Source organism: Lepus europaeus, chromosome 13, assembly GCF_033115175.1.
Source record: "Lepus europaeus isolate LE1 chromosome 13, mLepTim1.pri, whole genome shotgun sequence".
Lineage (NCBI taxonomy): Eukaryota > Metazoa > Chordata > Mammalia > Lagomorpha > Leporidae > Lepus > Lepus europaeus.
The window spans coordinates 38,807,265-38,821,892 of NC_084839.1; the positions used below are offsets into that span (position 1 = coordinate 38,807,265).

The 14,628-nt window shown below is 44.8% G+C and overlaps 1 protein-coding gene across 1 annotated transcript; it reads right to left on the reverse strand.

Annotated features, from left to right (window-relative positions):
- Positions 1 to 4,429: 4,429 nt before the first annotated feature.
- Positions 4,430 to 13,281, reverse strand: LOC133772623 (cytochrome c oxidase subunit 7A-related protein, mitochondrial). The gene is made up of 3 exons (XM_062209341.1): positions 13,146 to 13,281; positions 6,819 to 6,950; positions 4,430 to 5,336 (listed from the first exon to the last, which is right to left on the reverse strand). The coding sequence occupies exons 1-3, from the start codon at positions 13,215 to 13,217 to the stop codon at positions 5,196 to 5,198; spliced, it is 345 nt and encodes a 114-aa protein (XP_062065325.1). The 5' UTR covers positions 13,218 to 13,281; the 3' UTR covers positions 4,430 to 5,195.
- Between the last annotated feature and the right edge of the window lie 1,347 nt (positions 13,282 to 14,628).

Consider the following 14,628-nt stretch of genomic DNA (forward strand, 5'->3'; position numbering starts at 1 on the left):
TCTTGTGTGTCACAAAGTAAGGAAATGCTGACAGACTCACGGGGATGTCAACAGCACACAGAAGCCCAATGGAGCTGCACTTCAGCGTGGAAATGACTAATAGCAAGCACAGGGATTACACTCTGATTGCAGAAATTATAGTAAAATTACTTTAAAGGACTGTTCATCGTCACAGGAAGATGTTTGTAATGCAGAAGGAATGACAGAATAGACAGTCGCTTTTGTTAAAACCCCCTCAATAATAATTCTATTAAGAACCACCAATGAACATTAACACTGGGTGCAAAACGAATGAGGACAGGATATTTCTAGACTCAAATTACCTCAGATGGCTTATGAACTAGAGGGGAAAGGGCATCTTCACAAGGGAGAAAGCTGGCAGTTAACATCTTAACTAAATTCAAACAGAATTAACTGGAATCAAGTGCCACCTGACATAGGGCCACCACACCATCTATGAAGAATTTCTGACAAAAACATTTCACCTGAGGGCAAGCACGGAGGCATATTGGGTTAAGCTGCTGCCTGCAATACCAGCATCCTACGTGGGTGCTGGTTCAAGTTCCAACCACTTCACTTCTGATCCAGCTCCCTGCTAATGCACCTGGGAAAGCAGAAGATGGCCCAAGTGCTTGGGCCCCTCACATTCACATAGGAGACCTGAAGAAGCTCCTGACTTCAGCCTGGCCCATTATTAACTCTGACTTTAAAATAAATAAATCTTTAAAGAAATGTTTAACCTGAAACCAACAGTAAGGAGACAATCAGACAACTTCAAATTGAAGAATGTCCTACCAACAATTTACCCAGACTCTTCGAATAAGTCAATTCAGGAAGGACAACGGGGACCATTGTGGACAAAAGTAGACTGAAAGAGACAACTAAATGCAATGTATGATCCTCATCTGGATCCTGGACCCAAAACAAAACACCAGGGAACAGGTGTCCGCCTAGCAGTTAAAGTGCGCCCATCCTACCCTGAGTGCCCGAGTTCCAATTCCCAGCACTGGATTGTGACTCTGGGTCCTACTAACGCAGATCCTGAAAAGCAGTGGTGATGTCTCTCAGAGATACACAAAAAGAGCAGGCACCCATCTGCTACTTCATTCCCCAAATACCCACAATGGCCAAGGCTGGCCCAGGGCCTGAGCCAAAAGCCAGCAACTCAATCCAGGTCTCCCACGTGGGTGGCAAGGACCCAGTAACCACTGCTTCCCAGAGTAAACATTAGCAGGAAACTGGAGTCAGGGGCCAGAGCTGGAAATTGAACAAAAGCACTAAGATAAAGAACAGGAGTTTTTAATCTGCTAGAATAAAAGTACACCTCGGCCGGTGCTGCGGCTCAATAGGCTAATCCTCCGCCTGCGGCACCAGCATACTGGGTTCTAGTCCCAGTCAGGGCACCGGATTCTGTCCCGGTTGCCCCTCTTCCAGGCCAGCTCTCTGCTATGGCCCAGGAGTGCAGTGGAGGATGGCCCAAGTTCTCGAGCCCTGCACCCCATGGGAGACCAGGATAAGCACCTGGCTCCTGCCTTTGGATCAGCACGGCCGCAGCAGCCATTGGAGGGTGAACCAACGGCAAAAGGAAGACCTTTCTCTCTGTCTCTCTCTGACCACTCTGCCTGTCAAAAAAAAAATTAAAAAAAAAAAAAAAAGTACTTCAATAAATAAAATTTCTTTTTAAATTATAAAAACAAACCGCTGGGGCCGGCACTGTGGTGCAGCAGGTTAACGCCCTGGCCTGAAGCGCCAGCATCCCATATGGGCGCCGGTTCGAGTCCCGGCTGCTCCTCTTCCGATCCAGCTCTCTGCTATGGCCTGGGAGAACAGTAGAAGATGGTCCAAATCCTTGGGCCCCTGCACCCACATGGGAGACCCAGAAGAACCTCCTGGCTCTTGGCTTCGGATCAGCACAGCTCCAGCCATTGCAGCCAACTGGGGAGTGAACCATCAGATGGAAGACCTCTCTCTCTCTTTTTCTGCCTCTCATCTGTTTAACTCTCTGACTTTCAAATAAATAAATAAAATCTTTAAAAAAAAAAAATCTTCTGGCAGGAATGTAAAATAGTACATCTGAGTTAGAAAGTCTGTAGTCCTCAAAAAGTTAAACAGTTACATATGACCAAGCAATTCCACCCCAAACTATACACCCGAGAGTAATTATGTTCACATAGAAACCTTCACTGTTGTTCATAGCAGCATTATTCCTTACAGCACAAACTGGAAATAACCCAAATGCCCATCAACAGATGAATGGTTAAGCAAAGTGTGGTATATCCACACATTCAGGTATTATTCAGTTATAAAAATTGCTAATACAGGCCAGTGGTGCAATGTAGCAGGCAAAGCCATTGCCTACAATGACATCATCCCATATGTGCACCAGTTCATGTCCAGGCTGCTCCACTTTTTTTTTTTTTTTTTTTTTTTGACAGGCAGAGTGGACAGTGAGAGAGAGACAGAGAGAAAGGTCTTCCTTTTGCCATTGGTTCACCCCCCAATGGCTGCTGCGGCCGGCGCACCATGCTGATCCAAAGCCCAGGAGCCAGGTGCTTCTCCTGGTCTCCCATGCGGGTGCTGGGCCCAAGCACTTGGGCCATCCTCCACTGCACTCCCAGGCCACAGCAGAGAGCTGGCCTGGAAGAGGAGCAACCAGGACAGAATCCAGCACCCCGACCGGGACTAGAACCCAGTATGCCGGTGCCGCAGGCGGAAGAATAGCCTAGTGAGCCGCGGCGCCGGCCCAGGCTGCTCCACTTTCAATCCAGCTCCCTGCTAATGCACCTGGGAAAGCAGCGGAAGATGGCCCAAGTCCTTGGGCCCCTGCCACCCAGATAGAAGACCCAAAGAAGCTCTGGCTCCTGACCAGCCCAGCTCCAGCCACTGCGGCCATTTGGAGAGTGAACCAGTGGATGGAAGATCTAATTCTGCCTTTCAAATTAACAAATCTTAAAAAAAAAAAAAAAAAAAGGGCCAGTACCTGCCAAAGCCAGTCACAGAAGTATACCTAAAGGACAAATCCCTAAAGAATCAAAGTAGACAAGTGGTCGCCTGAGGGCTAGAAGGTGGCGCTGAGGAAGGAAAGGAAAGTGACTATTACTGGGTACATGGTTCTTTAGCATGATCAAAGTGATTTTCTTAAAGATTTATTTACTTATTTTAAATATATATCCATATATGTGAAATACGGAATTACAGACAGGAAGAGAGCCAGAGGCAGAGAAAGCTCTTCCATCCACTAGTTTACACCCCAAACGGCCAGGCCAAAGCCAGGATCTTCTTCCGGGTCTCCCATGTAGTTGCAGGGGCCCAAGCACTTGGGCCATCTTCTGCTGCTTTCCCAGACCATAGCAGAGAGCTGGACTGAAAGTGAAGCAGTTGGGACTCAAACCAGCATCCACATGGGATGCTAGTGATGTAGACGGCATGTTATCCTGCTACACCACAGTGCTGGCCCAGATAAAAATGTTTTAAAATTGACTGAAGTGATGGCTGTACAACTTTGAATACTATAAAAGCCACTGAATTGTACACTTTAGGTAAACTGTATGGTGTGTGAATTATATCCCAACGAAGCTGTTTAAAAAAAAAACACACAAGTATAAAGGACATATTACTATGACACTGAAGTAATCTGAAAACAGACTCTATTAGATGGTTTTACCTGTAACCAATGTTCACTTTACTGAGTGTGACAACTGTGCTATGGTTATGAAGGCATATGCCCTTACTCTTGGGAGACAGTACTTGCCAAACGACTATGCCCAATTTGTGATAATTCTGTAACTTAATCTTAAATGATTCAGCAAAAAACAAGCCTTAGACTCAGGTTTAAGATTCATGCCATGTGTGTGTCTGTGTGTGAGAGCAAGAAAAAAAGATTCAATATACTGATAACTGGTGATCTCAGTGAAGAATACACTATGTACACTGTGCTAATCTTAGTATCTTTCTAGAGTCTGAAATTTAGATCTGTATAGACATAAAAGGGCTTCCTTTTATTACAATGCTATTGAGTATTTTCAAATATTTTATCCTCAGTAAGAAGTCAATGTTCTTTGCCATGGCAAGACACAGATCATCATTTTGTAGATATACACATATAACTATATATATACATTACATATATAATAAAATTCCACATTTTTCCAGAATTAATACAGAGTAAGTGAGGTCTGCAAATTATTACAGCGCAGGAAGCTAGTATCTAAATGCACCGTGCATTAAAGGCACATTTCACGAAGGGGTAAGCAGGTTTCTTACAAGAAACCATATGGAAATCATTAGCATGACTTTAGAATTCTACTGTATTACTTGACTTTGAGGAACTGTTTAACTATTATCTGGTGCCCAATTAAAAAAAATCCAAGATGCCTCTGGTGTTCTAAAATTATTCTGAAAAGTCATTTAATTTAAAACAACTTCCAACTTGAAATTTTTCGTTCATGTATTTATTCCACAGTCAAAATAAATTATAATTTAAAGCCATAACATTTTTAAACGACAAAAGAGAATTTGTGGCACAGCTGCATTAACAAAACAGACACCACTCTAAAGGGCAATACTAAGCAGGTGTTCTCTGTTCCCAGGGTGGAATAAATACACAACAATGACACATAAAAATTCACTAAAAAGCCAAGATGAGGCAAATAACCCTTTGAAACAAAGTGACCAATGAACAGAGGCAGGCTGCACACAATTTCTATTACATTTTGCTGCAAGAGGGAAAAATCCCCAAAGTGCCTAACTCAAACCCTTCAGTACATGTGCCTGGCCTTGGCTTGTCTTCCTTCCTCAGTCACATCCAAATCCAGAAAGGCTTCTGCATCCCATGCTCAAAAATGTTAACTCCAAGTCTCTGGAGACTCAGCACAGGCTGCTGTTAATCAGCCTGTGTGCAACCTTCATCTAAAACCTCCAGGGAAATCAGAAACCCAAATACAGAACACAGCATCATTTCTTTAAACAATAGATTTAACTGTCAGATAAGCTCTGTCATCTGGCAAGCCATATGTATGCATGAACAAACCAAAACATTCTCTTCATTCTTTTCTGGAAAATGTTAAGACGACCATCCACTGAAATTTAAAAAAAAAAAAAAAAAAAAAAAAAAAAAAAGATATAACAGAAACAACAAAAAGTGAAAACTCAAAGGGTTTAATGCCAAAAAGCCAACCAGTCCTCTGCAGTCTAAGTCATTTGTTTTTGGGCTGTGAAGCCATGTAGAGAGCGATCAGGCAGTAGATGGTCCCTCCCACAGTCAGCGCCATGGTGGTCCGGTAAAGCATTTGGTCAGGCAGGCCTCGTTTCAGGTGGATGGGCACGCCATCAGATTTCTTAAAAGCAAGAATTAACAAGGGCATGGTTAGTAAGGAAAAGATTTTACAATTTTAGGCTAACATAGAACAAATGTGTTTACCTTATAACTAATCCATCAATACATCACAGTAGAAAAAGCCCTAATTCCTCAGAATGCTAACTAAAATGCCAGTTTATTTCCTTAAAGAAATGTAGCTAAAGCTTTTAAGTCCAGTCATTCTCTAAAATGCAGCCCAAAGCGAAGAGCATGCAACGAATTCCAAATTTCTAAGGATTTATCAGATACTACTTAACTAGGAAAGGTGCATAGTGAATATTTTAAAGGCCAACAGTAATCAGCAGGTAAACAAACACATGCACAAGAAACACTCTGTGGGCCGGCGCCGTGGCTCAATAGGCTAATCCTCCGCCTTGCGGCGCCGGCACACCAGGTTCTAGTCCCGGTCGGGGCACCGGATTCTATCCCGGTTGCCCCTCTTCCAGGCCAGCTCTCTGCTATGGCCCGGGAAGGCAGTGGAGGATGGCCAAGTCCTTGGGCCCTGCACCCACATGGGAGACCAGGATAAGCACCTGGCTCCTGCCATCGAAACAGCGCGGTGCGCCGGCAGCAGCGCGCCTACCGCGGCGGCCACTGGAGGGTGAACCAACGGCAAAAGGAAGACCTTTCTCTCTGTCTCTCTCTGACCATTCTGCCTGTCAAAAAAAAAAAAAAAAAAAAAAGAAACACTCTGTGTAGTTCTGACAAAGTCAGAGTACCCTGGGTCAGCCAGTCAACTATCTTCTTTCTACCAAACTGTTAAGTCCCTATTTAATAGTCAGATTCATATGATTTTTTAATTCATTATTTTGTACTGTCTCCAAAATCCCTTCCCACTGTATCTTAAGATTCTAAATGCCCTCTCAAATCTTATAGTATAAAAAGGGATTAAAATGATCAAAATTAAAGTGCTCTATCCCCAAAATGAACTTGAATCAGGACATATTTTTTGAGGAAAGAGAAGCCACTCTGTAATAATAGGCTCTGTCACTGCCACTGTAGCTGAGTTACAGGCCGGGTGACCAACTTTTCCATTTCTGTAGGTGGATCAACTTTGCACAGTATTTTAAATTCTAATGCTGACTTCTCTGTTGATCAGCAAGCCAAGGGGGCCTCTTGTAATTCCAGGAACAAGTCAGTGAATTTTAATACCAAGCAAATAATGAGAAGAAAACTCACTGGCAAACGTCATTGCATATATCACAAAGCCAAACACATACTGGATTACTCAGTGTCATCACACATGCTAGTGCTTCCTTCATGCAAAGGACAAGCAAGAGCTGTACAGGAAATCTGCAAATCACCCTTCCCACTTTATATAAAGTCCTATCCACTTATGGCTCAAGCTAAAATCAAGCGAATCCTATTTACAGAAAAAGGAAGTTTGACTAAGACTCATTTTAAGAAGAGATTTTTAAAGCATAGTTTACAGGCTTCTATGTTCTAGAGTGTCTTCTCTCACCTGGAAAAACTTCTGCAACTCTGGAACTTTGTTTTTCCCAGCATAATCATATGCGGGAGAATTGGAGGTCAATTTAGTTGGGGTAGCAAATATGATAGGTGGTGCTTCTGTGGAAACCACAGGCTTTAATCCCTGCAGGAAAATAAGAAAAATGGTAAGTTAAAAGTACATGTGGCATCTGAGCAAACCTTTCAAGAACAGGCTGTCCAGAATAGCAGAGGCAGCCAGCCAATCACAACAGGGAAGGAGAGTCTTCCCCTGCTCTGCATTGTAAGGCTTTAGTTGGTCCTCGGACTTTTGACACAACACTCTATTCCCCTTTCCCAAAGAGAACCCTGTCAAGAACTCCCAGGCACTAAGATGGGGAGAGGGAGAGGAAAGGCACAAACAACAACAACGGCCCAATCTAAACTCCTCTCAAACCAGTAAAACATTTATAATCTGTGTGACCTTTGGGCCTGGCTCTTCCCTGGAGAAAAATGTTCGAACATAGAATACGGAACTCCAGAGTGCACTACAGAAATGTATCAATAACTCAATCTCAAACAGCCTGTAATAGTTTAAAAACAAAAACACACACTTGCCCTTTTAGGATCAGAAAATAAACCAAAACAAAATATAAAGTAACTGAATTTTCCATGATTATTAGACCTCTAAGTAGAGTAAAGCAAGGGGACCAAGGAAGCACTGATACAAGCTACAGCATGGGCAATGCTGACACACTATGCTGAGTGAAAAGGTCAGCCCCTAAAGACCACCCACTGCGTGACTATGTCCCCATAGAGTCCAGGACAGGGAACTCAGAAAGGAGACAGGTTAGGTGGAGGAGCGGGGAGAAGGGAGTGACAGCTGAACAGTAAAGTTTCTTTTGGGAATGAGGAAAATATTCTAAAATCAATTGTGGTGGTAGTTGCACATATATGAATACAATGAAGACCCCTGAATTGTATGGTATGTGAATTATATCTCAATAAAGCTGTTAAAAAAAAAAAAAAAAAAGAACCCGAGGGGAACACTAATTTTTTAACTGAAGGCATAAGCATAAAGTGACAGATAAAGACAGTTCTCCCTTAACAACATGCAGACCAAAATAAGGAGCTAAGAGTTACAGACCAGTAAAATCGTATTTTCATATTAAATCCTAACTAGGAAAAATAAAATTTTTAAATTGGACATCAAAGTACAAGCCCACTCTCTTTAGTTTAAAGACAAAAAAAGGAAACCTGTTACCCAAATTAATACAGTGATCAGACTCCCGGTTCTTATCTCTTATTGATACCTAAAATATCAGTGTTATTCCTACCAGGCAGGCACTGAGCTCAACAAGGCAACAAAATTGTACTAAATAAACGTGGCTTCCATTTTTCTGTGTCACAGATAAATGGGAAATGGCCTGTTTTTGTAATGCACTGACTCATTCACTATACATTACTGACCACTTACTCTATACCAGAAATACACTAGGACTGAACAGCCACATTCTCCCTTTACAGATGCTAATGTTTTGAAGTGCCAGCAGCTAACATCCAGTTATCCCACATTTTGTGCCCAGCGTCACGTTAAGCATTTCATGTGCAAGACTTTATTTAATCCCAACAGAAACCCTGAAGAAATGACACTATTCCCAATTCACAGAGGAGAAAACTGGATCAGAGAAGGGAAGTTGCCAATGGTTATTTAGCAGAAGGATACAGCAAGCTGTGAAACCCAAGCCTCTCTAAGTCCACAGCCTTGGCTTATTTTTTAAGATGCATTTATTTATTTGAAAGTCAGAGTTAGAGAGACAGAGAGAGAGAGAGAGACAGAAGCAGAGAGGTCTTCCACACACTGGTTCACTCCCCAACTGGCCACAACGGCCGGAGCTGGGCCGATAAAAAGCCAGGAGTTTTCTCCAGGTCTCCCTCCCAGGTGCAGGGTCCCAAGGACTTGGGCCATCTTCTACTGCTTTCCCAGGCCACAGCAGAGAGCTGGATTGGAAGTGGAGCAGCCGGGACTCGAACTGGTACCCGTATGGGATGCCAGCATCAGCCCCCACAGCCTTGGCTTTAAGTACTCTACTACTCATACCCTAACCTCCAACAACTAACTACTGCTTAAAACAATATTCCTGGACCAGTGTTATGGCACAGCAATCTGCAATGTCAGCATCCCATAAGGCACCAGCTGAAGGCCCCAACTGCTCCACTTCAGATCCAGCTCCCTGCTAATGTGTCTAGGAAAACAGCAGAAGGTGGCCCTGGTGCTTTGGGGAGTGTACCACTGGATAGTGACCTCTCTCTTTGTAACTCTGCCTTTCAAATAAATAAATCTTCTTTAAAATCAAACAATAATCCATTTTAACAGCAAGTTTGGTCAGTGAGGTGTTGGTTCACTTTTCTGACTCAGAAGGCATCAGAAAGGGAAAGAGAAGCCCCACTACTGAGCTCACAAGGCCACAAAGGATCTCTGTTTGAACTGGAGAATGTTAGACTCCTTTATATAACACTATGAGCTCACTGTATTTTCTTCAAATGATCACTTCCCCTCAAATGCAAAAACCCTTTCTACCAAGCATCTCCAGAAATGGTTTGAAAGTAAATTCATGCCCTGAAGTGCTGGCATTCCATATGGGCGCTGGTTCGAGACCCAGCTGCTCTACTTCTGATCCAGCTCTCTGCTATGTCCAGGGAAAGCAGTAGAAGGTGTCCCAAGTCCTTAGGTCCCTGTGTGGAAGACCCAAAAGAAGCTCCTGGCTTCGGATTGGTGCAGCTCCGGCTGTTGTGGCCAACTGGGGAGTGAACCATCAGATGGAAGACCTCTTCTCTGTGTGTAACTCTGACTTTCAAATAAATAAATAAATCTTAAAAAAAATAAATTCATGTTTTGACAAGGCTAGTGTGAGTGCATTTTTAGAAGAGATTATCGTTAACTGCTTTGTTTACCCATCCAGTGATTGAAAACTACAGCAATTTTTGAACAGCATCATCTGAAAACAAGAATATCAATTAATAGTTTTAAACAATTTCATATTTCCACTTACAATATGGTCAAAGTTTAGAATACAGAATCAAGATTCATTTATTTGAAAGGCAGAGTAGAGAGTGAGCAAGAAAGCGAAAGCTCTTTTATCTGCTGGTTCACTCCCCAAATGGCTGCAATGACAGAGACTGGGTCAGGCCCGGCCCAACCCAAGAACCAGGAGCTTCTTTGGGTTTCCCACATGGGTGGAGGGGCACAAGGACTTGGGCCATCTTCCACTGCTTTCCTAGGTACATTAGCAGGAAACTGGATTGGAAGTGGAGCAGTCAGGACTTGAACTGGTGCCCATATGGGATGCCAGCATTGCAGATGGCAGCTTAACCCACCACATCACAACGCTGGCCCCATCTTTTTTCATATGCTTAATTTAACAAGTTTTACAGTCAGTGTAAAATTCTACATTGTTTTTTCATTTGTAATCTTTTCCCAGTTACAATCTTTGTAACTGTCACTGAATTCACTGTTCACAACTCTGTAAAAGCCCACCTTATAGGTGATTAAAACAAAGCCCAGATTCCATAGGAAGGGATACAAACTAAGGTGCTTTTATTATACCACACTATCAATAATTTAGCTGTCCTGGTCCCACAGGAAAAAGGAATGACTATAATGCTAAAGTATTTTTCACCTACCCATCATTAACTCTGCCAGCAATTTAAGAGCAGTCAATGGCAGCAATGTTTCAAGGCAGTTGCACTTCCAGCACTAGATTTCCCAAGAGTGGACCTGACCAGAAAACTGTATTTACAGGAAGGGACCCAAAGTAAATTGCTCACCTCTGCTTACCCCAGGGCTGCAGGTGCCCCAACCTAGAATTGCAAGCCTCAAATACGTCCCTGCTCATCTCATTAATGACAATGCCATCGAGACGACATAAATCTCTACCTGTGCTATTGTTACAGAACTAGCTTTTCCATATTAGGTTATTTAATGAATGTCAGGTTATTCACTTTATATAATACTGAAAGTTACAAACATCTTCATTTCATAGCATGCTAATGTTCCCAAGAAAGGAAAAGTTAAAGTACTCCTAATTACCAAAGTCAGAGCACCTGGTTGGGGGTGGGGTTAACTGCCACATTCTGAAATCTACAATTCATATAAAGCCTACACAGTAACACTTCTTTCATCATAGTTTAAGAAACCTAAGTAACTAAGAACTTCCAATTCTCAAGAGAAATACAATTAATTCAAGAGGTGCAAGAAATCTGAACACCCTATCTATACCAAATACATCACAAGGTAATCTCTGCTGGGTGCCAGCTTTATTTCAATGTATCAATTTTACCTTTTCCTTCATAGGCGATACACCTAGTTTATAAAGAATATCAGGGCAAGCACTGTGGTGCAGCAGGTTAAGCTGCCTCTTGGGACACCTACAACCCATATCTGAGTGCTGGTTCAAATCTTGGCTATTTGGCTTCCAATCCAGCTCCCTGCTAATGCATCCTGGGAGGCAACAGATAATGGCTCAAGCACTTGGATTCCTGCCACCCTCATGGAGACCCAGATGGAGTTCTGAGCTCCCAGCTTCACTTAGGCCTAACCCTGACAGAGTGCATATCTGGGGAATGAACTAGTAGACTGAAGATCTCTCTTGCTCTGCATTTCAAGATAAAAATAGACACTTTTTAAAAAAGTTTACAACCACTACTAAAACAAATCATGCTATATTCATATATAGGAACCCCATGGAGCAGTAAAGAAACTACTGATTCCTGTAACATAGATGAACCTCAAAAAATGCTACATTAAGAACAAACCTTACACAGAAGAGTACACATCGTGTGCTATTTACATAAAGTTAAAAAAACAGACAAAACTATTTGTCATGATGACAGTCATAGTAGGAAAGGGGACAGGAATTCACAGAGAGAGGGCACCAGGAAACTTCCAGGGGTTATTTAACTATGATGCACATTGAGAGGAATGTGGGTCACACACAGTATTTGTCAAAACTCATCAAACTGGCCGGCGCCACGGCTCACTAGGCTAACCCTCCGCCTGCGGCACCAGCACCCCGGGTTCTAGTCCCGGCTGCTCCTCTCCCAGTCCAGCTCTCTGTTGTGGCCCGGGAGGACAGTGGAGGATGGCCCAGGTCCTTGGGCCCTGCACCCGCATGGGAGACCAGGAGGAAGCACCTGGCTCCTGGCTTCGGATCGGCGCTGCGCAACAGCTGTAGCGGCCATTTGGGGGGTGAACCAACGGAAAAAGAAAGACCTTTCTCTCTGTCTCTCCCCAACTCTGCCTGTCAAAATAAAAAAAAAAAATCTAATCCGAAACTGAAACCATTATTGTCCACTTGGGGACGCTGCAGTGTCTCAAGGAAGAGGCGGCAGCAATGTGATAGTCTTTCCACCACACCTGGGCTCCCAACCATTCCAGTCAACGTTCCCCACACCAGGAGAACGAGAGAGAACTCGGACTCAGCTGAAGACCAGTTACCACTAACCCAGAAACAAACAAGCCCAAATTACTAGTCACGTGACACACGCTTCCTTCAACCTGTACTCAAGCGACCACAGAGGAAGCTGAGCTCACAGATAGCTAGCAATTCGGCCAAGGTCACATGAGTAAAGCAGCAAAAGTGAGGATTCCAGCCCAAATCCGCCTGGTACTCTAAAATTCCACATCTTTTCGCCACTCAGGATGGAGACTTAAGTTCCAATTGGTAGAATCTGAATGAAATCTTTTCAGGCACCCCTACCACGTTACACTTGAGAAAGTGCAACCTTGCTCCATTTAACTTCCAAAGCTCTCCCAGGACGTCTGAGAAAAGCCATTACATCTCCCAATTCGGATCGTACGGCCGCTCCCACCCCGCGGCTTCTCTGGGAGCCTTGATCCCCACTTTCCAATCTCGTGCGTGGGTGAGGCTGCATTTGAGCATCAGCCGATGCGCTTGGGGGGAGGGTAACAAAGGGACGTTGGGGAGAGCAAAAGCCGAACCGCCTAAAAGAGAAGGAAAAGGCAGGGCAGTGGACACAGCAAAGTCCCAACCCTGGGCCCTCCCGACCCCACCAGTCATCCACTTAAGACAAACAACGACCCGGGGGGGGGGGGTCACCTTGACCCCTGCAGAGTGCCAGACCACGCTTCTGCGCTAAGCTAGCACTGCCGAGAGAGCAGCTACACAACCAGGAGCCTCGATGACCGTGGCAAGCCCGTGTGGAGAGGTGCCAGAAGGTATTGCGCGAACCGAGCCGAACTGCGGGCAGAAGCCGTTACCGGCTACAAGGCCGCGGCAGCCTAGCGCGGAAGTTTGGGCCTCCACGTCCCCTGTCCGAGCCCGGGCGGTGCGACCCGTACCTGCGGGAAATAGGCGTCCGAAGCCCATGCTCCCGTCAACTTTTGCGTGAAGCCACTAAACTTGTAGTACATGACGCCCGGAGCCCGGCTTCCTGCAGCCGCTGCCTGCGCGACCGCCCTAAAGAAGGACCCGGCCTCCCGGGCGTCCGGCCCAAGACGCAACATAAGGACCCTGCGCCGGGACGCGGGCTGCCCGCAGACCGCCTAATTTAAAACTCGTCTTCTTAAGCCAAGCAAGAGAACCAGAAGGCAGGTTCCCAAGACAACGAAAGGCAGAACCAGCTCGAAAAGATGGCAGAAAGCCGCTGTGCAGAGATTTGTAAAAACGCGAGGTGACCCGTCCGCCATTGACAGTCGGGCATTGCCAAGATGCCTGAAGAAGTGCGCAAGCGTACCACTGACAAAGCCGGGCTGCCCAGGTGCGGCCGGGGTCAGGTGGGGCGGGGCTTTGACACAGGGGGGCGGGGACGGGGCGGGGACGGGGCGGGGAGAGCAGGTGTCGCCGGGTGAGGCCTGGAGCATTAAAGGCTTAGCCTCTCTCTACTGCATGCTTTCCCTGGCCTCTGCTCTTGGAAATAAATGAGCAGAGAAGTGAGTAGAAACACTTGCAAAATCCGGACCTTGAGCCTGAGGGCTTGAAACTACCACTTTGAGTTCTGGTAGTATTCAGTTCGTTTAAAGCTGTTTTTGAAGCCTCAAACGGTGTGCAAGGTACTGTATAATAGTATAAAGTTTATGCACTTCTCCCAGGATGCACTAATGTTTTTCTTAGCTTTATCACTTAGCCAGAAGTTTTCACAAGCATACTATTGGTGCATTTATGAAGGCTTGTGGCAAACTGATGAGTGATACCAACTTTTATGTAGCCTTTTCCATAAACTCTAACTTTCCCATAAGATAGTTGCTGTTATCTCCGTTTTACAGAAATGAGCCCAGAGAAGCTAAGTAACTTGCCCAGGGCAGCGACTAGCAACGCCACTGGCTCCAGAGCCTGGACTCCTGTGCACTCATCAGATCACGACTAAGGCACTTCAAAACATTTGTAGAAAATGCAATTAAAAGATAAGTTTATTTTGTTGGAATCCATACATAGCTTTCTCACAATATGCATTTTTCATGAACTTTTGGAAAACCCCTCACATACATAGATTTCAAAAAATTTCTCTTTTAAAAAAAGATTTATTTATTTGAAAGAGTTACACAGAGAGAGGAGAAGCAGAGAGAGAGAGAGAGAGAGGTCTTCCATGCTATGGTTCACTCCCCAGATGGCCCCAATGGCCAGGGCTGCACTGATCCAAAGCCAGGAGCCAGGAGCTTCTTCCACATCTCCCATGTGGGTGCAGGGGCCCGAGGACTTGGGCCACCTTGTACTACTTTCCTAGGCCATATCAGAGAGCTGGATCAGAAGTGGAGCAGCTGGGACTCGAACCGGCGCCCATATGGGATGCTGGCGCTTCAGGCCAGGGCATTAACCTGCTGCGCC

What these genes read in the sequence shown, in the direction of transcription:
- LOC133772623 (XM_062209341.1), bottom strand. Translation starts at nt 13,217, where the DNA reads ATGTACTACAAGTTTAGTGGCTTCACGCAAAAGTTGACGGGAGCATGG. An exon ending in CGGACGCCTATTTCCCGCAG is followed by an intron (nt 6,951 to 13,145) that starts GTACGGGTCGCA and finishes ATTTTCCTGCAG; the next exon opens with GGATTAAAGCCTGTGGTTTC. An exon ending in AGTTGCAGAAGTTTTTCCAG is followed by an intron (nt 5,337 to 6,818) that starts GTGAGAGAAGAC and finishes CTTGCTTTTAAG; the next exon opens with AAATCTGATGGCGTGCCCAT.